Source organism: Lampris incognitus, chromosome 3 (assembly GCF_029633865.1).
Source record: "Lampris incognitus isolate fLamInc1 chromosome 3, fLamInc1.hap2, whole genome shotgun sequence".
Taxonomy (NCBI): Eukaryota; Metazoa; Chordata; class Actinopteri; order Lampriformes; family Lampridae; genus Lampris; species Lampris incognitus.
In genome coordinates this window covers 2052259-2073142 of record NC_079213.1, presented here as the reverse complement: position 1 = coordinate 2073142, position 20884 = coordinate 2052259, and the positions used below count along the sequence as shown (strand labels likewise).

General features: G+C 45.3%; 1 protein-coding gene across 1 annotated transcript in view; it reads left to right on the top strand.

Annotated features, from left to right (window-relative positions):
* cct2 (chaperonin containing TCP1, subunit 2 (beta)) overlaps positions 1-19871 on the top strand; it is a 28490-nt gene extending 8619 nt beyond the window's left edge. Inside the window, exons 5-16 of the mRNA XM_056276044.1 lie at positions 627-703; positions 4955-5067; positions 6905-7107; positions 10822-10922; positions 12386-12513; positions 13711-13814; positions 17242-17361; positions 17546-17674; positions 17786-17889; positions 18069-18168; positions 18330-18471; positions 18899-19871. Coding sequence (XP_056132019.1) covers positions 627-703; positions 4955-5067; positions 6905-7107; positions 10822-10922; positions 12386-12513; positions 13711-13814; positions 17242-17361; positions 17546-17674; positions 17786-17889; positions 18069-18168; positions 18330-18471; positions 18899-18929 — 1352 coding nt within the window. The 3' untranslated portion in view covers positions 18930-19871. The remainder of the gene's footprint in view (positions 1-626; positions 704-4954; positions 5068-6904; positions 7108-10821; positions 10923-12385; positions 12514-13710; positions 13815-17241; positions 17362-17545; positions 17675-17785; positions 17890-18068; positions 18169-18329; positions 18472-18898) is intronic.
* The last annotated feature ends 1013 nt before the right edge of the window (positions 19872-20884 follow it).

Here is a 20884-nt window from a genome sequence, read left to right as displayed (position 1 = left end):
CGCTTATTTGAATTCTGGACAGACAATTTTAAATCCTTTGGGGAAACACTATCTGGTGTGGACATTTCACCTGATCCTCTTACGGCCCTGTTTGGCATTCCCCTAGGACTAACACTCCCCTGTATCTTATTAGAATTATGTCTTTCACCTGTCTTTTAGCTAGATGTCTAATTATACCATTGAAATGGGAACATATATCGCCACTTACCCACAGTAGATGGGTCAAAGATGTGTTTTACTACATCATATTAGAGAAGATTAGATTTTCCCTGAAAGGTTCAATGAGAAACTTTGAAAAAACCTGGTCACCTTTTCTGGACTATGTAAAGACCTTAACAAAATTATAACGCTTTTATGGTATTTTTACAGGAGTAGTCACTGATCCCCCCCCCCCCCCAAACGATATCATTCATTGCAATGTTTCACTGTGACACCGCCCACCTGTAAAAAAGAAAAAGAAAAAAAAGTTACAATTATTTCCTCTGTTAAACTTTACATACACCGGTGATTAAGTAGCTTTTAATAAGGTTCCCGGTGAAGTGTTTAACTGGTTTCTAATAGGGGTCGTGTCTTCGTCTCAGATGCCTTCACATTTAAACCCCACTCTGTTGTGTTGTGTTTTACAGACATGTCAAAGGTCCAGGATGATGAGGTCGGGGATGGAACCACCTCTGTCACAGTTCTGGCTGCTGAACTCCTCAGAGTAAGTGACTGACATCTCCTTTATTTAACCGTACATGCACCCATCAGCCCAAAAACATCAGAACCACCTGCCTACCCGTTGAGGCATGGACTCCACAAGACGTCTGATACCGTGTCCTAACAGCAAGCGAGGGTTCGACTGTCCGTCGCATTGGACACTCTCTGTCCACACTAGAGCTGTGAACGAATGCCAAAAATAGGCCTCGAACGAATAACGAATATTACACACTGAGGTTCGAATGGCATTCGAATACCTAGAATTTGCATATCACCCCCAAAAATCAATACAGAGAGAGTAAGTCTATTGTAGCCCGTGTTTTTATTAACAGCATATTTATGACAACATACAACTCCAGCACATTGTCCGCACATATTAGTCCAAAAACTGTTGTTGAGCACCCCTAAACATAAAATAAATCTGACTAGGAAAAGGCCAGATGATGTTAACTAGGGCCTACTCTAAGTAACATACAAGTAAAATAAATCTGACTAGGAAAAGGCCAGATGGTGTTAACGAATTTACCGTAAGTAACATAGGCATAGTAAATTATCCATGACCCACGGGGCTTAAAAAAATAAAATCAAGAGTCCTACTCACTGTAGTAGTATAAGAAGTTGTGCTAATAGTGGTTTGCGAGAAAAACCAAAGCGTCCACGTGTTCAGACTCGAGAGCGCTCCTTTTTTTGGTGACCATGTTTCCCGCATCAGAAAAGACACGCTCAGAGCGCACGGATGTCCCTGGCACGGCGAGGTATCTCTGAGCCATCTTCCCAAGGTGTGGATATATTCTCTCTTCGATTTTCCCATTAACAGCCCAAAACCCAAAGAATTTCCATACGTAACTTCTCAGATGTTGTGGAGTATGAATGACTCTCGCAGGAGATGTGCTAGTGCTAGTGCTAGCGCTTGGGTCACAGCCAACGTTCTTCTCGGATTCCGCCATTTCCTGTGTTCTATGAGCCCGCCCGCTCGGCGTGGGAACTGACAAGAGCTTTTTAATTTCCGGTTTTACTACGGATGTAGGCTATGCTTATTTTCATAAAATACGTTTCACGAAACCATCATTTATTTCCATTTAAACGTGTGTGCATTAATAATAATAATATTAATAAGGGGGAAAAATATATTAAAAAAATATATTACAAAAAAATCGAATTTCATATTTTCATATTCAAATTCGAATATTATTACCATAATTCGAATGTACATTCGAATTTCAAATGCTATCTGACAGGCCTAGTCCACACTGAAACCATCATGTACCTATTAGCTGTGAGCTCGAGATCAGTGGAGACGTTCCTCATCCAGGACACGATGCTTTTCAAAGCGAGCGACAGGAAGTGAATAGAAACAGGGCGTTCAACAAAAGTTGAGCTCAAAACAGTGCATCGTGCTGCACCGCGCTGCGTCGTGCTGTGCTGCGCTGTGCTGTGCTGTGCTGTGCTGCGCTGTGCTGCGCTGCTCTGTGCTGTGCTGCGCTGTGCTGTGCTGCGCTGCGCTGTGCTGCGCTGTGCTGTGCTGTGCTGCTCTGTGCTGTGCTGCTCTGTGCTGTGCTGCTCTGTGCTGCTCTGTGCTGTGCTGCGCTGCGCTGTGCTGCGCTGCGTTGCTCGTGGCTAGTTTGGACATTCCAGTAGAAAATAAAGCAATCAAACTGATTTTGTTACTGACACTCACTCGCATCACATTCGGTTAGGACAGACGGAAGGTGTCCTCTGGTATCTCACGCCAAGACATTCTCAGCAGATCCTTTAGGTGGTGTAAATTGCAAGGTGAGGCCTCCGTGAATCGGACTTTTTCCAGCACATCCCACATGCTCGACCAGGATGAGATCTGGCGTATTTGGAGGCCAAGGCAACACCTTGAACTCTTTGTCATGCTCCTCAAACCATTCCTGAACAGGTTTAGCAATATGACAGGGTGCATTATCCTGCTGAAAGAGGTCACTGCTATCAGGAAATACCGTTACCTTGAAGGGGTTTACCTGGTCTGCTAACGATGATTAGGTAGGTGGTACATGTCAAAGTAACATCCTCATGAATGCCAGGACCCAAGGTTTCCCAGCAGAACATCGCCCAGAGCATTACAGTGCCTCTGCCGGCTCGTCATCTTCTCATACTGCATCCTGGTGCCATCACTTCCCCAGGTAAACGATGCACACGCACCCAGCCGTCCACATGATGTAAAAGAAAACACAATTCATCAGACCAGGCCACCTTCTTCCACTGCTCCATGGTCCAGTTCTGATGCTCATGTGCACATTGTATGTGCTTTCAGCAGTGGACAGGGGTCACAATGGGCACTCTGACCAGTCTGCAGCTACACAGCCCCATACACAGCAAACTGTGATGCACTGTGTGTCCTGACACCTGTCTATCATAGCCAGCATTAACTTTTTCTGCAATTTGAGCTACAGTAGCTCTTCTGTGGGATCAGGCCAGACGGGCTAGCCTTTGCTTCTCATGTTCATCAGTGAGCCTTGGATGCCCATGACCCTGTCGTCGGTTCAGCGGTTGTCCTTCCTTGGCCCACTTTTGGTAGGTACTGACCACTGCATACTGGGACCACCCCACAAGACCTGCCGTTGTGGAGATGCTCTGACCCAGTCATCTAGCCAGCACAATTTGGCCCTTGTCAAAGTTGTTCAGATCCTTATGCTTGCCCATTTTTCTTGTTTCCAACACACCAACTTCAAAAACTGACTGTTCACTTACTGCCTAATATACCCCACCAATTGACAGGTGCCATGGTAACGAGATAATTGGTGTTAGTCACTTACCTGTCAGTGGTTTTAATGTTTTGGCTGATCGGTGTATGTTGATAAAATCAGACAAATAATCATTAATTAGATCAATTAAAGGTTCATTTATTAATAGAAGATTTGCAGTGAGACATTCCTGGACTTGGGCGGCACAGTGGACCAGTGGTTAGCATTGTTGCCTCACAGCAAGAAGGTCCTGGGTTCGAATCCCCAGGCTGCTCCAGGTGTATGTTTGGGGGGGACCCCCCCCCTTTTTTTTCTCCCCAATCGTATCCGGCCAATCACCCCACTCTTCCGAGCCGTCCCGGTCTCTGCTCCACCCCCTTTGCCGATCCAGGGAGGGTTGCAGACTACCACATGCCTCTTCCGATACATGTGGAGTCACCAACCGCTTCTTTTCACCTGACTGAGGCGTTTCACCAGGGGGACGTAGCACGTGGGAGGATCACACTATTCCCCCAGTTCCCCCTCCCCCCTGAACAAGTGCCCTGACTGACCAGAGGAGGCGCTAATGCAGCGACCAGGACACATACCCACATCCGGCTTCCCACCTGCAGACACGGCCAGTTGTGTCTGTAGGGACGCCCGACCAAGCCAGCGGTAACACGGGGATTCGAACCGACAAGCCCCGTGCTGGTACGCAACAGAACAGACTGCTACACTGCCAGGATGCCCTCCCAGGTCCCTTCTGTGTGGAGTTTCCATGTTCTCCCCATGTCCTCGTGGGTTTCCTCCGGGCGCTCCGGTTTCCTCCCACCGTCAACAGACATATACGTTAGGTTCGATACTCCTTTCTGTGCCCCTGAGCAAGGCAGTAGGAAGAAATAACTGGAGGTGGTCCGCGGGTGCTGCACGGCAGCTTCCCACTGCTCCTAGCTACACAGCTAGGATGGTTCAGTGCAGAGAAGGAATTTCGTTGTGTGTATATGTACAAATGACAAAGTGTATGCTGTTCTATGAAGTGTGGTTAGAAAGTGTCAGGCTTGTCTTTATAATTCATATGAATCCTGCTGCCTGGGGTACTTGGACAAAATCCACATCCCTTAAGACTTTTTTTACTTGAATATACCAGTCAGTACATTTTGATGTGACGTCTGTGGGAGAATGTACCATCTCAGATCAGTTCTCTACAAGTCTGGTTTTCACTTCGCATTTTGTCGCCAAACCTCCGAGCAAATACTTTTACTGCTTTACGGCACACGTTAGTATATACATTTTACTTTACCTCGTCTGTGAACATGGCTCCTTTCTATGATAGTCTTTTGAGCTACAGCTTGCAAATAAATGCAGGGATCTGGTGGCCACACTGGAAATAAACAGCTACTTGGTTGTTTTTGGGACTGTGGATGACAATTAATTAATTAATTGGTATTAAATTATGTACAATTCTGCGATGAACAAAATACTACTACTATGACGGTGTAATGATGGTGTGTTAAGTTCGAGAGGTGTTGCCATAGTGATGCTGATGAAGTGGGTGTTGCCTGTTGCAGGAGGCGGAGCTTTTGATTGCTAAGAAGATCCACCCTCAGACCATCATATCCGGATGGAGGAAGGCCACCCAGGCTGCACGGGAGGCTCTGAAAGAGGCTGCAGTCGACCACGGGTACAAAACTACTGCTGTGTGTGTGTGTGTGTGTGTGTGTGTGTGTGTGTGTGTGTGTGTGTGTGTGTGTGTGTGTGTGTGTGTGTGTGTGTGTGTGTGTGTGTTCAAGTTTATTTTAAACACACACTATATTTCTGAATGTACGGTTAAGGTCAAAATTATTAGCCCCCTTTATGAAATCAAACAAAACCTTTAACTTTTCCATGGAAATGACCATAACCAAAAGTGTTTACAGTTTAATTGCTTCCAAAAGAACAAAGACAAAATCTCCACTAAGCTTGATTAAGATATTTTACTGATGTGCTGAATCGAAACAAGACAAACAAAAATGACGAGGCCAAAATTATTAGCCCTCTTACAATTAATAGTCAATAGTGTAACCTTTCTGACTCACAACTGACAACAATCTCTTATGGTGGTTCCTAACTAGGTTGGCACATGTGTCTTGAGGGATCTCAGCCCATTCTTCTATGGCAAATTGTTCAGCTCATCCAAATCGTGTGGTTTTCCTCTGAGCTCCTGCCACAGATTCTCAATAGGATTGAGATCTGGGCTCAGAGGGCCACTCCAGGACCTTGATTTTGGTGTCCTTCAAAAAGTTTTGGACCAACTTGGATGTATGCTTGGGTCATTGTCTTGCTGGAAGACCCAGCAGCGACCTAAATCTAGACTGGCAGCAGAGTTCTTTACATTATCCTTCAAAATGTCAACATAATCTTCTTTCTTCATGATCCCATGCACCCGAATAAGGTTCCCTGTGCCTGAAGCAGCAAAACAGCCCCACAGCATTATGCTCCCACCACCAAGTTTAACTGTGGCGACTGTGTTTTTAGGGTTGAAGGCCTCTCCCATCCTTCGCCAAACAAAAGCAACACCCATGTGCCCAAACAGCCCAAGTTTAGTCTCATCAGACCAAAGGACAGACTTCCAGGACTCATGCCCATGTTTCAGATGTTCACGGGCAAATGTTCAGTCTGGCTCTGATGTGCCGCTGTGGGAGCAATGGAGTTTTTCTTGGACGATGACCTCGAAGCCCACCACGATGAAGAGTCCTCACAACAGTCTTCCTTGAAACATCAAGTCCAGAAGAGGCCAGTTCAGCAACAGTCATCTTGGCAGAGATCCGGGGATTGTTGTTGACATCCCTGACTATTTTCCTCTCCAAAGTTTTTGAAATCTTGCACTTTCGACCACGCCCAGGTTTGTTTCTAACACAATTTGTCTCCTTGTGCTTTGCAATGATGCAACGTACAGCTGTTCTAGACACTGAAACACTTGGAAATGGTAGTATAGCCTTCCCCCTTAAGATGAGCATCCACTATCTTCTTTCTGAGTTCCAGTCTGATTTCTTTACTTTTTGGCATGATGAAATTACTTCTTACCAAGAGTTTAAGAGTTGTCCCTCTCAATCAAGTGTTCAAGCGCCACTAGCCCTGTTCATTGGAGTCCCTTAAGTAAAGTTCAATGCTGATTGATTGCTCAGGTGTGGTTTGAAAGCTGATTGATTGGTCAGGTGTGTTTTGAAAGCAAAAAAATCACATGGGGGCTAATAATTTTGACCACCTCAATTTTCACTACATTTGGTATAAAGCAAACCTGAAGATTTATTTTACATTCCAAAATGTACCAAATAGGGGCCTTAACATCAATGAATGTTTTACTATGTAAAGTTTTATGAATGATGCAAACATTGGGCAGAATTTTAGGGAAATGGTCCATATTTCCTTGGTGGCTAATCATTTTGACCTTAACTGTAGGTGAGAAACTAGCAAAGATCACGTTTTTTTTTTTCTCATCAATCTGTTTACGTTTCTCTCAATCTTTTTGTCCCCCTCAGCAATGACCCCGTGCGTTTCCAGCAGGACCTGTTGAACATCGCCCGGACTACTCTGTCCTCCAAGCTGCTCACTCACCATAAAGACCACTTCTCCAAGCTGGCCGTGAGCGCCGTGCTCAGGCTGAAGGGCTCTGGGAACCTAGAGGCGATCCACGTCATCAAGAAACTAGGAGGCAGCCTGACCGACTCCTACCTGGATGAAGGTATGGATCAACTGTTTGGTTAGATGTTTGGATAACTGATGGAGGGATGGACAGAAGAGAACAAGGCACAGCTTGATGTACAAATGGATGGATGGATGGACGGATGGAACAGGGTCGGGTAGATATGGATGAATGATGGAGAGCTGGACTAAAGAGAAGAATGGTTGGCCAGGTGGCCTGAGGGATGGGTAGGTGTTTGGATGGATGATGGGATAAAATAAGAATGGACAGATTGATAGATGAATGGATGGATGGATATGAAAAGAAAAAAGAGATTGAGAGATGATGGATGGATAATGATAAAAGAAGAAAGGGCAGATTGATGGGTGATGGATAAAAGCAGAAAGGATAAAAAATCTTACTTTATTCGGACACAAAGGTAGGTCCATGTTAAAGACAACAACAAAGAAATACAACACAAGAAAAGAACACAAAAATATAGCTAAAAACAGCAGCTCACAAGTCCACAATGATTAAATGCTATACAGACATTTGTTCCAATGTTTCCAGAAACAAGAGGAGTAACTGGTGTCATTTTGTGTAGGCTCGGTTAACAGCATTATAATTACATTCTTAGAATCAATTAATCGACACGTAAATTTGTACATAAAACTCCTCAACACGGCATGAAAAGTGGGAACATTACTAGTCACACACACATGACTTTCACTTGTCCATCTTGGAAGCTTGAGCAAGATTCTAAATGCGTCATTATATGCTACCTTCAGCTTTTTCATTTTTGCTTGGCTATAATTGCACCACAAGTGGGCAGTATAGAGTGGAGTACAGTAGGCCCTACAAAGAGCAGTTTTAACCTCACCTGTACACATATGAAATTTGCGTGCCAGCATATTGGCTTGTGTATACAGTTTGCAACACTTGCGCTGCACATCATCATTGTCACATAGATCATTCCTGATGATGTGACCCAGATATCTCATTTTGTTCACCACATTTAGTGCTTGGTCTGCCAAGAAGAATGAGGGAACATATTGCTGCTGGCCGTCCTTGGTTTTAGCAATCATGACAACACTCTCTTTAGAGTTAAATTTAATGTCATGCTGCACACCATAACTTGAGCAGACTTTGAGCAGCTGCTGTAGGCCGGCACTAGAAGGAGACTGTATGACTAAGTCATCAGTGTATACATCAGATGGTTAATAAGACTATCCCCCACCATACAGCCAGATCATCCATATACACACTGAAGACAACAGGCGACAGTATTCCACCTTGTCAGACCCCACTGATCACTGGGAAGGGTGCAGATATACTCTTAGCCCATCTGAATTGCATGGTTTGATATGAATACCAAAAATGCAAGACCCTTATCAAATAAGAGGAGACCCCTTGCTCTTGTAGTTTAACAAATAATTTACCATGATTAACTCAGTCAAAAGCTTTTGATGCATCCAGAAAACATATAAATACTGTAGTGTTACGTCTTCTATATTTACTAACAACTTCCTTCAGTGCATGTATGCACAAATCTGTGCTGTGTTTATTTTTAAAGCCAAATTGATTGTCGGTAGTTGATATATATTCTTGAAGCCTATCCAAGAGAATTCGTTCCAATACTTTGGAAAGTATGCTAGCCAGAGCAACTGGCCTATAATTTTCTATGGTGGATATTTTACCAGTTTTGTCTTTGATTAATGGCACTAGTAAGACAGACAACATAGTCAGGTAGGATGCCCTGCATTAACAATCCAGAAAAACACAGTAACACTGAGATTCTGTGGCTAGCATACTTCAGATGTTCTGCTGTTATTTGGTCAAGCCCACATGCTTTGTTCACTGACAATTTCTCAGTGGCATAGCACACTTCATCAGGTCTAATAACCACATCACTGTTAGAGACATCACCATCATTATATTTTAATTATAATTTAATAATAACACCATCTTAATTTAATAATGATACCATCTTAATTTAATAATAATAACACAATCTTCATTTAATAATAATAATATAATAACACCATCTTCATATAGTAATAACACCAACTTCGTATAATAATAATAATATAATAACAGCATCTTCATATAGTAATAATAACACCAACTTCATTTAATAATAATATAATAACACCATCTTCATATAGTAATAATAACACCATCTTCATTTAATAAGTCTTTGCAGCAGCCATCTCTCAAGCTTGTTCAAAGTGCAGTGTCTCGATCTTTTATTTCAGTTGGAATCTGAAGTAAAGTGCAGCTGTACAAACTACTAAAAGCTCAGTGTTCATGAATATTTGTTTATTTAATGTACTTTGACTGGAGTGCTTTTAGCAGTCTGCCGGTTGTCTCACTCTTCTACACTTTGTTCATCGACTTCCTTTTGGGGCCGACATGTTTTTGTGAAATTCCACTAAATTTGAGGCAAGAGATGAATAATGTGGCTGGTGAGACTGTCCCCTGTGTTGCAGTGGGGATAGGGTCAACAGTGTTTAAGTGTGTTGTAGTGGAGGTAGGGTCAACGGTGTTTAAGTGTGTTGTCGTGGGGGTAGGGTCAACTGTGTTATAGTGGGGGTGGGGTCAACAGTGTTTAAGTGTGTTGTAGTGGGGGTAGGGGCAACAGTGTTATAGTGGGGGTGGGGTCAACAGTGTTTAAGTGTGTTGTAATGGGGGTAGGGTCAACAGTGTTTAAGTGTGTTGTAGTGGGGGTAGGGTCAACAGTGTTTAAGTGTATTGTCGTGGGGGTGGGGTCAACAGTGTTTAAGTGTGTTGTAGTGGGGGTAGGGTCAACAGTGTTGTAGTGGGGGTAGGGTCAACAGTGTTTAAGTGTGTTGTCGTGGGGGTAGGGTCAACAGTGTTTAAGTGTGTTGTAATGGGGGTAGGGTCAACAGTGTTTAAGTGTGTTGTAGTGGGGGTAGGGTCAACGGTGTTTAAGTGTGTTGTAATGGGGGTGGGGTCAATGGTGTTTAAGTGTGTTGTTGTGGGGGTAGGGTCAACAGTGTTTAAGTGTGTTGTAGTGGGGGTAGGGTCAACAGTGTTTAAGTGTGTTGTAGTGGAGGTAGGGTCAACAGTGTTTAAGTGTATTGTCGTGGGGGTAGGGTCAACAGTGTTGTCGTGGGGGTAGGGTCAACAGTGTTTAAGTGTGTTGTAGTGGGGGTAGGGTCAACGGTGTTTAAGTGTGTTATAGTGGGGGTAGGCTCAACAGTGTTTAAGTGTGTTGTAGTGGGGGTAGGGTCGACAGTGTTTAAGTGTGTTGTAGTGGGGGTAGGGTCAACAGTGTTTAAGTGTGTTGTAGTGGGGGTATGGTCAACATTGTTTAAGTGTGTTGTAGTGGGGGTAGGGTCAACAGTGTTTAAGTGTGTTGTAGTGGGGGTAGGGTCAACAGTGTTTAAGTGTGTTGTAGTGGGGGTAGGGTCAACAGTGTTTAAGTGTGTTGTCGTGGGGGTAGGGTCAACAGTGTTTAAGTGTGTTGTCGTGGGGGTAGGGTCAACAGTGTTTAAGTGTGTTGTAGTGGGGGTAGGGTCAACAGTGTTTAAGTGTGTTGTAGTGGGGGTATGGTCAACAGTGTTTAAGTGTGTTGTAGTGGGGGTAGGGTCAACAGTGTTTAAGTGTGTTGTCGTGGGGGTAGGGTCAACAGTGTTTAAGTGTGTTGTAGTGGGGGTAGGGTCAACAGTGTTTAAGTGAGCAGCATGGGTGAAAATCAGCTCAGTTGTTGAAGTGCAGAGCTGCCTTCTGACAGGACTGACCTTCCTGCAGGTTTCCTGCTGGATAAGAAGATCGGGGTAAACCAACCCAAGAGACTGGAGAACGTAAACATCCTCATCGCAAACACCGGCATGGACACTGACAAGATAAAGGTACACACACACACACACTTAAGCAGCCTCATCAGAGACATTGTGTTGATGGTAACAAACGGGTGTGTCTTTATGCTCAGTAATCCAGGTAAGAACATCACACCACAGGTTGAGTCAGTTCATGTGGACACATTTAGGTGGTTGGTGTCTCAGTAATATTGACTCCAACCCAGACACTTTCAGGGTTTTCCCGACATGGAGAATTACCATGCAACCGCCTCCATCAAATGCCGCCCCGCCTCCAGCTCTCAACGCCACGGGGTCTTTAATGGAAAACACTGTTTTCTAATGAGCCTTGCACGCGGTGGAGTTGTCATTTTTAACTGCAGTTGCGGCATTTGGCCATCGCCGGTGTGATGGCGCTGTCGTAGTCAGCACGGTGCAGCTGGAAAGGCGCTGCCAAAACTGCCAAAGAGGAAAAAAAGAGCTGCAGTTTTCCAGAAGTTTCCAGTTGTGAAGTGTAAAGTAAAGCAGTCTTTCATGTTGTATTCATGTTCCGCTACACGGCAAGAGGACCCGTGTGAACGTTAAACGACGACAACAGCTTGTGTTACATTTGATTTAGTGTGTAAATTAACACGTTAGCATTTATGTTGTATTTAGTTAGTGTTGAACAGGCCACCTTTATTTCCAGAGTAAACATGCTTTAACGTGATGATTGTCATTTCCTTCAATCACACAATTCTTACACTCCTAAAACACACTGCTTGTAAAGGAGCCAGTTGAAGACACGCTACACATACACGTGTGTACACATGATCAGGACGCTACACATACACATGTGTACACATGATCAGGATGGTGCACATGTACACATGATCAGGACGGTGCACATGCACACGTGTACACATTATCAGGACGCTACACATGCACACGTGTGTGACATGATCAGGACAGTACACATGCACACAAGTGTACACATGATCAGGACAGTACACATGCACACAAGTGTACACATGATCAGGACAGTACACATGCACACAAGTGTACACATGATCAGGACAGTACACATGCACACAAGTGTACACATGATCAGGACGGTGCACATGCACACGTGTGTGACATGATCAGGACGGTGCACATGCACACGTGTGTGACATGATCAGGACAGTACACATGCACACAAGTGTACACATGATCAGGACGGTGCACATGCACACGTGTGTGACATGATCAGCACGGTGCACCTCCACCTTCATGTGAGCCAGTAAAACCTGAGTTGCATCCCGGGTTACACCCGGAGTTACATCCGGAGTTACATCCGGAGTTACATCCTGAGTTACATCCTGAGTTACATCCTGAGTTACATCCTGAGTTACATCCTGAGTTACATCCTGAGTTACATCGTACGCTGAGTAAACAAGTAACCTCATGTCGCTGCATACAACATGTGGTATGTAATGTGTGTGTGTGTGTGTGTGTGTGTGTGTGTGTGTGTGTGTGTGTGTGTGTGTGTGTGTCAGATCTTTGGCTCCAGGGTACGTGTGGACTCCACAGCCAAAGTGGCAGAAATTGAGCTTGCAGAGAAGGAGAAGATGAAGGAGAAGGTGGATCGCATTCTGAAACACGGAATCAACTGTTTCATCAACAGGTGAGAGCACATGTGTGTGTGTGTGTGTGTGTGTGTATATATACACACACACGCACACTGGACACACCAGCACACACACACATATACTACTAACATACACTGGACACACCAGCACACATATACTACTAACATACACTGGACACACACAGACACACATACTAACACACTGGACACGCCAGCACACACACACTTGACACACACACATACCAACACACACTGGACACACCAGCACACACACACACACACACACTAACACACACTGGACACACCAGCACACACACACACACTAACACACACTGGACACACCAGCACACACACACACACACACTAACACACACTGGACACACCAACACACACTGGACACACACACACACACACACACATACTAACACACAGTGGATACGCCAGCACACACGCGCCACACTTATGTATGCACGCGTGTATAAACTGGCTCCTAGACCTGCTCATACATCCCTTCACACAAACACAAACACCTACCTACACAAAAACACACACACCCACACCCAGGCTTTTCCCCACATTCCAACATAGATGTACATGCACAGACACACATCTACAGACACAATGACCTACTCAAACACATGCCCAAACGACAACCAACACACACATAGACAACAATACACACTCGGGCATATGCATGCACACACACACACACACACCCCTACACACTGACTTATCTGTCTCTCTCACACTCTTTCTTGCTCTCTCGCTCTTTCTCTGTGTCTCTGTGTCTCACTCTCCCTGTCTGTCTGTCTCTCTGTCTTTCTCTCTCCTCTCGCTCTCTGCACACACACACACACACACACACACACACACACACACACACACACACACACACACACACACACACACCCCTACACACTGACTTATCTGTCTCTCTCACACTCTTTCTTGCTCTCTCGCTCTTTCTCTGTGTCTCTGTGTCTCACTCTCCCTGTCTGTCTGTCTGTCTGTCTCTGTGTGTGTCTCTCTCTCTGTCTGTCGCTCTGTCTTTCTCTCTCCTCTCGCTCTCTGCACACACACACACACACACACACACCCCTACACACTGATCTGTCTCCCTGTCACTCTCTCGCTCTGTCTCTCTCTCTCCTCTCTTCTCTCACTCTCTCTGCACCCCCCCCCCACACACACACACTGACCCCTCTCTCTCCCTCTCTCTCTCTCTCTCTCTAGGCAGTTGATCTATAATTATCCAGAGCAGCTCTTTGCCCAGGCTGGTGTGATGGCCATTGAACACGCTGACTTTGCCGGCGTGGAGCGTCTCGCTCTTGTCACAGGTAAGATGAACCCAATGCGAGGAACATGCCAGTGTCACATTAATGATCTTACGGATGCTAATGATATGTCCACCTGGGGTGGCAGCATGTGCTGTTCCCCAGATGGAGGCAGATGTTGGGGTTGGAAATGTAGTCTAATGACCTTTAACTCTGCATCTCATGTTTAATACTTGGAAATTTACTCGAAAAGAAACATTGGTTGTGAATAAAAACTATGAAAAACTGAGTCACAAGTCTTAACCTTCAAGTCTCAAGCAAGTCCCAAGTTACTGTGGTGAGAATCAAGTCAAGTCGAGTCCCTTCTGTAGGTCAAGCGAACCAAGTCAAGTCATACAACATCTGATGATCTACCCCAGTTTCCACATTTAATCATTTAAAAGACTGGTCATGAAAAGTTTTATTTTCAACATTGAGGAAAACTGTTGCAGCCTGCTTACACCTCAAGTCTCACTGGTGTTTGTCCTTCATGCAGTCACTAAAAAGGGGGCACTGAAATGATAATGTAGCCCTGTAGCTGTAAATGATAATGTAGCCCTGTAGCTGTAAATGATAATGGAGCCCTGTAGCTGTGAATGGCTGTAAAATGACATCACAGTGTTAAGCCTCCTGCCCTGGCTCCCCTTCAGGAGGGTCACACCATGGCCTATTAACACACACCAGGCCGCCAGCCAGTGTTGGGTCGTCGGAGAGCGTCTGGCCCTAGTTTTTGCGGTGTGTCTCACACCGTCGGCACGAGTCGGACCCCTGTCGGCAGCTTTTTGGCCGATTCAACATGTTGAACCGGCGGAGCCCGTCGGTGAGAGAGATCACTGATTGGCTGTTCAGCTTAGCCAATCAGTGCAGAATCTTTTCTGTGCACAGAAAAGTATCTCATCAAAGCCAAATTGGACCGAATAGTGTATAAAGTACATAAAACCGAAGGCCTGGTCACCATATCAAAAATTGGATGACATTACATCACGTTAGCTAACGGGCTCAGAGTTAAATGAGTTAGGTGTTTTCAAAGCTAAGCTAACTTTCTAACATTAGTTTGTTATTAACTCAATCACGTGATACGCAGCTCCCGCCCGTTCCAAATCTAGCATCACCTTAATACAACTAGCATGCACATATGTTATTGAATTAACATACAATCCAAATGACATGTACCCTGAAAACACATGAAACACCAGCTAAATAACAACACACCACATACCGGCGCCTCCATCACCCAGATCAACAGTCTGGGAAACTAATGGAGTTGTTTGCCCGTTCACCACTAGGCTAGCTGCACCGAGAGCTTCCCAGTGTGGCACCAATGTGTGTTGTTGCGCTACACAGGGACGTAAAGAGCCTTCCTTTGTTTATAGTTTCCTTGCTGACGGGCAAACCACTTAGGATTGTTGCTAACATGACATTATCAATAGACGCCAGGTCTTGACTTGACAGACTTTCTGCAAAGCTGCAGCAGCACTGGCTGCAGTGATTGTAACACAGCGGACACACACTTGGAGTTAATGGTGTATTAAAGAGGCGCTTAAAGTAGCAGAGAAAGGGGTACAGTGTCATGTCATGAGAAGACTACCGCTACACCTGTAACCATGTGTCATGTCATGAGAGGACTAACGCTACACCTGTAACCATGTGTCATGTCATGAGAAGACTAACGCTACACCTGTAACCATGTGTCATGTCATGAGAAGACTACCGCTACACCTGTAACCATGTGTCATGTCATGAGAGGACTAACGCTACACCTGTAACCATGTGTCTTGTCATGAGAGGACTAACGCTACACCTGTAACCATGTGGCATGTCATGAGAGGACTAACGCTACACCTGTAACCATGTGTCATGTCATGAGAGGACTAACGCTACACCTGTAACCATGTGTCATGTCATGAGAGGACTAACGCTACACCTGTAACCATGTGGCATGTCATGAGAGGACTAACGCTACACCTGTAACCATGTGGCATGTCATGAGAAGAATAATGCTACACCTGTAACCATGTGTCATGTCATGAGAAGACTAGTGCTACACCTGTAACCATGTGTCATGTCATGAGAGGACTAACGCTACACCTGTAATCATGTGGCATGTCATGAGAGGACTAACGCTACACCTGTAACCATGTGTCATGTCATGAGAGGACTAACGCTACACCTGTAACCATGTGTCATGTCATGAGAGGACTAACGCTACACCTGTAACCATGTGGCATGTCATGAGAGGACTAACGCTACACCTGTAACCATGTGGCATGTCATGAGAAGACTAGTGCTACACCTGTAACCATGTGTCATGTCATGAGAAGACTAGTGCTACACCTGTAACCATGTGTCATGTCATGAGAGGACTAACGCTACACCTGTAATCATGTGGCATGTCATGAGAGGACTAACGCTACACCTGTAACCATGTGTCATGTCATGAGAGGACTAACGCTACACCTGTAACCATGTGGCATGTCATGAGAGGACTAACGCTACACCTGTAACCATGTCATGTCATGAGAGGACTAACGCTACACCTGTAACCATGTGGCATGTCATGAGAAGACCAACGCTACACCTGTAACCATGTGCCATGAGCATGCAGCTGTGTTAGCTAATAACACGCCCGCATACTTTAACTGCTTATATATATACATATATATATATACATGTATATATCAACACGGATACAGGAAAAAATATTTTAATGCATAGCAGTACAGGCCTGCATCATGCGTCTCACACTCATCAGCTGCTACTGTTTTTTAGACAAAGACTCATACCGTTACGTTGTTTAGGGGTGTGACGCTGGGCAACGTAGGCTGTTGGGGCCGTGTCAGTGATTTTTCAGCTGCAGACCTTGCATACCTCTGTTGTCTTCTCTCCACCGTCACCTACAACATAACCATCATTCAAACCGCTTATCCTGCTCTCAGGCTCACGGGATGCTGGAGCCTATCCCAGCAGTCACTGGGCAGCAGGCGGGGAGACACCCTGGACAGGCCGCCAGGCAATCACAGGGCTCACACACACGTGTATCCCATAAATCCTCTGATGTGATGGAATGCTGGTGATGTCTGCATTCGCTTGTTTCTGATAGGTCTGTATTCGTCCCTCAACAGTAACTTGTACAAGTGGCTGTGGAAGAAGCCGCAGGACCAGCAGGACGAGTTACAAAAACACAACTTATAGTCCGGGAAGTACGGTACTCTCAGATGTTAGGCTGCCTAGTGTGGTTACCGAGTACTTGTAGGACTCCTCTCTTCAGTGAGTCCTGCTGAGCCTAGACTGCTGAAGATCTGAGGAACAGTTGGTTTGCTTGCATGTTTGTGGAACTTCCTGCTCCTCAGGAAGTTCCTCCCTCTCTGGAGGTGTGGCCTCCCTGATTTAACCAATCATCTAACCAAACATCTTGATGTGTGTGTGTGTGTGTGTGTGTGTGTGTGTGTAGGTGGGGAGATCACCTCTACCTTTGACCATCCAGAGTTGGTGAAGCTGGGTCACTGTAAGCTGATTGAGGAAGTGATGATCGGCGAGGACACACTCATCCACTTCTCTGGGGTTGCCATGGGTACGTTCGCTGACACTCAGGTGATGCAGCACCATCTCACTGCTTCATCCACCTCAGCAGCTGGTTGGAGACACGATGTGATGAAGCGGTCACTCTGTCCAGGTCACATCCATCCTTTTTTTACTCTGAAAGCCATCTCGTTGAGCTCCTCCTCTCTTCTCTCCCCCTCTTCCTCTGCTCTCAGGTGAGGCGTGTACTATTGTGTTGCGTGGCGCCACTCAGCAGATCCTGGATGAGGCCGAGCGTTCTCTCCATGATGCCCTGTGTGTGTTGGCTCAGACAATCAAAGAGACTCGCACTGTCTATGGAGGAGGTACACACAAGTTAGATACACACAGCACAATCACACACCCTTCCTGTACTCACAAAAACACCAACGGGTCACACACAGCCTGACCCTGTTGTGTGTTTGTCCCTCCCCCAGGCTGCTCTGAGATGCTGATGGCCAAGGTGGTGACTGATTTGGCCAATAGGACGCCAGGAAAGGAGGCTGTCGCCATGGAGTCCTTCGCCAAGGCTCTAAGGATGGTACGGATCTGTCTGTCTCTAGACCGGAAAACTGTCTGTCTGTCTGTGTGAACCACAGGCAGGTGGTGAGACAGGTGGTAGAGCGACGCTTTGTAGCAGCTGGTGTGTAGTTTTGTTCAGTTATTTTTCTGGTTCGTTATTGTTTTTAACTGGAATCTGGGTAACCTGTCCTCTCTCAGCTGCCCACCATCATCGCTGATAATGCCGGATACGACAGCGCCGACCTGGTGGCCCAGCTGAGAGCAGCACACCAAGAAAACAAGACCACCTTTGGCCTCAGTGAGTTGAGTCCAAACACACACACACACACACACACACGGCTGCATAAAAACACATTGAGGAAGAATTGTGTTTCCACACTCACCTGATGAGGTGTGTGTGTGTGTGTGTGTGTGTGCGCGTGTGTGCGCGTGTGTGTGCGCGTGTGTGTGTGCGTGCAGACATGTCTCAGGGTACAGTAGGTGACATGGCAGAGTTGGGGATCACAGAGTCCTTCCAGGTCAAAAGGCAGGTGTTGCTCAGCGCCTCAGAAGCTGCAGAGATGATTATCCGTGTGGACAACATCATCAAGGCTGCACCCAGGTCATTTACACTGCCCTGACTGACCCACATGTAACACACACACACACACACACACACACACTGCCCTGACACATACAGACGCACACACTGGCCTAACATGTAAATACACACACACTATCGCACACTGCCCAGACACACACACACACTCACACATAGTGAAAGTCAACAGTCGTCCGCTGACAGTAAATAAAATGGCAGGGATCACAGACGGTATGGTAAAACTACAAACTCAGTCAGTAAAACCTTTCATTCAAGTGGAGAAAGAGGCACAAAACGTACAAAAAGAAACGTCAGTTTCACTTTATTTTTTATTAACTTCATAAAAAACAGAAGTGTTTGAAGCGTTGACTACTTCCTAAAGCTGTGAGCTACTTTTCTCCCTGTCGGTTAACTGGTTATTGATTATTTCCTTTTTTTACTCCCACAGGAAGCGGGTTCCTGACCACCACCCATGTTAAACCCTCCTACACACCCACAAGGAAGAGGAGGAGGAGGAGGAGGGGGGAACAGTCCAGTGTATTTATATGTTTAGTGAAACTGAAATAAAATGCTCCTTTTGGTTTTCCATGTTAGGTCACTCTTCTGACGCACTGCACAGGCTAGCCTGGTTAACGCTAGCTAGTCTGATTACTGTTAGCTAGCCACCTAGCTACCCAGCCAACTAGCTAGCCTTACTGCTCACATTAACAGGAGGGCTAAAGTTAGCTTGCTGTAAATTAGTGGACAATTATGTTTAAGAAGTTATGAACACAAATAAAGCAGCTAACAGTAAACTTGATTAACGGTCAGTATGTTACCAGTCACTGGCTAGCCAGCTAACCACTCATGGTCCATAATGTCAGCACTGGCTAGGCAGCTAACCGCTCATGGCCCATAATGTCCACACTGGCTAGCCAGCTAACCGCTCATGGCCCATAATGTCAGCACTGGCTAGCCAGCTAACTGCTCATGGCCCGTAATGTCAGCACTGGCTATCCAGCTAACTGTTCATGGCCCATAATGTCAGCACTGGCTAGCCAGCTAACTGCTCATGGCCCGTAATGTCCACACTGGCTAGCCAGCTAACCGCTCATGGCCCGTAATGTCAGCACTGGCTAGCCAGCTAACTGCTCATGGCCCATAATGTCCACACTGGCTAGCCAGCTAACTGCTCATGGCCCGTAATGTCCACACTGGCTAGCCAGCTAACCGCTCATGGCCCGTAATGTCAGCACTGGCTAGCCAGCTAACCGCTCATGGCCTGTAATGTTGGCACTGGCTAGCCAGCTAACCGCTCATGGCCCGTAATGTCAGCACTGGCTAGTTTTACAGCAGTTGGTAGCAGTCAGTAATGTTATCGTTAGCCTGTCATAGCTTACACCGTATTTTGTTTGATTGGAATAAAATAAAATGAATCCAGATGGATTTGTCTCCACTTCATGATGCGCTTGTTTTTTTGTTTTTTTCCCGGCAGATGTTTTAATGTTTAATGATTTTGTGTTTTCTCAGGGTCGTGGGGGATGCTGGAGCCTATCCCAGCAGTCATTGGGTGGCAGGCGGGGAGACACCCTGGACAGGCCGCCCCCACGACCCTGAGAGCAGGATAAGTGGTTTGGATAATGGATGGATGGATGGATTTTGTGTTTGGTTTGTTGTGACACGTGAGCTCATTTGCATCCAGACTGAACTGTTATCCAGTCTGAACCCGTCGAGATGTGACGGAGGACAGGGAGATGGACGACCTCTGCTGTTTAAGGTTCATCTATGAGGCTTCACTTCTTATGTTTTTGTCACGAGTACTTTAGCACAGAATGCGAATATTACACAACTAAAAAGGAACTGGGGTTTTTTTTTTTTTTCGGAACAAGGTTGATTTTTCTGAGCTTGGACATTTTTTGACATCTTTCTTGACAATGAAATTCACATACAAACAAAATAGTTATTAATACAGACAAAACAGAGCCAGGGGGAGTGAAAACAAACCAAACACAAACGGTTTTTGCAGCTTTCTTATTTTTAGAGTTAAGAATGGTTTTAATGTACTGTTTGGTTTCATTTTCAAATACTACAAATAAAGGTTTAGAATGGCTAAATTTTGATTTATGAATATAATACGTCGCTAAAATAATCATCAAATTGATTATGTAATTTATCACTTTTGTTATTATGGAAACCAAACTACATTTTCCCAATCAAGACAAAAGTCAGAGTCAAAGTTATTAACAATATACCCTGATACGTCTTTCCAAAATCTGTTGGTGTAGGGCAGAGGAGGTTTCTATAAGACAACATATATATAAAGTAGATATATAGATGGATCAGAGGAGGTTTCTGGGAGGAATATGTGGAAATATTGGGACATTTTTTTTATTGCTAATAAGATTACCGATGGAGCCATCAAAAAGTCAATTTTGCTCAGTTCCAGGGGTGCCCA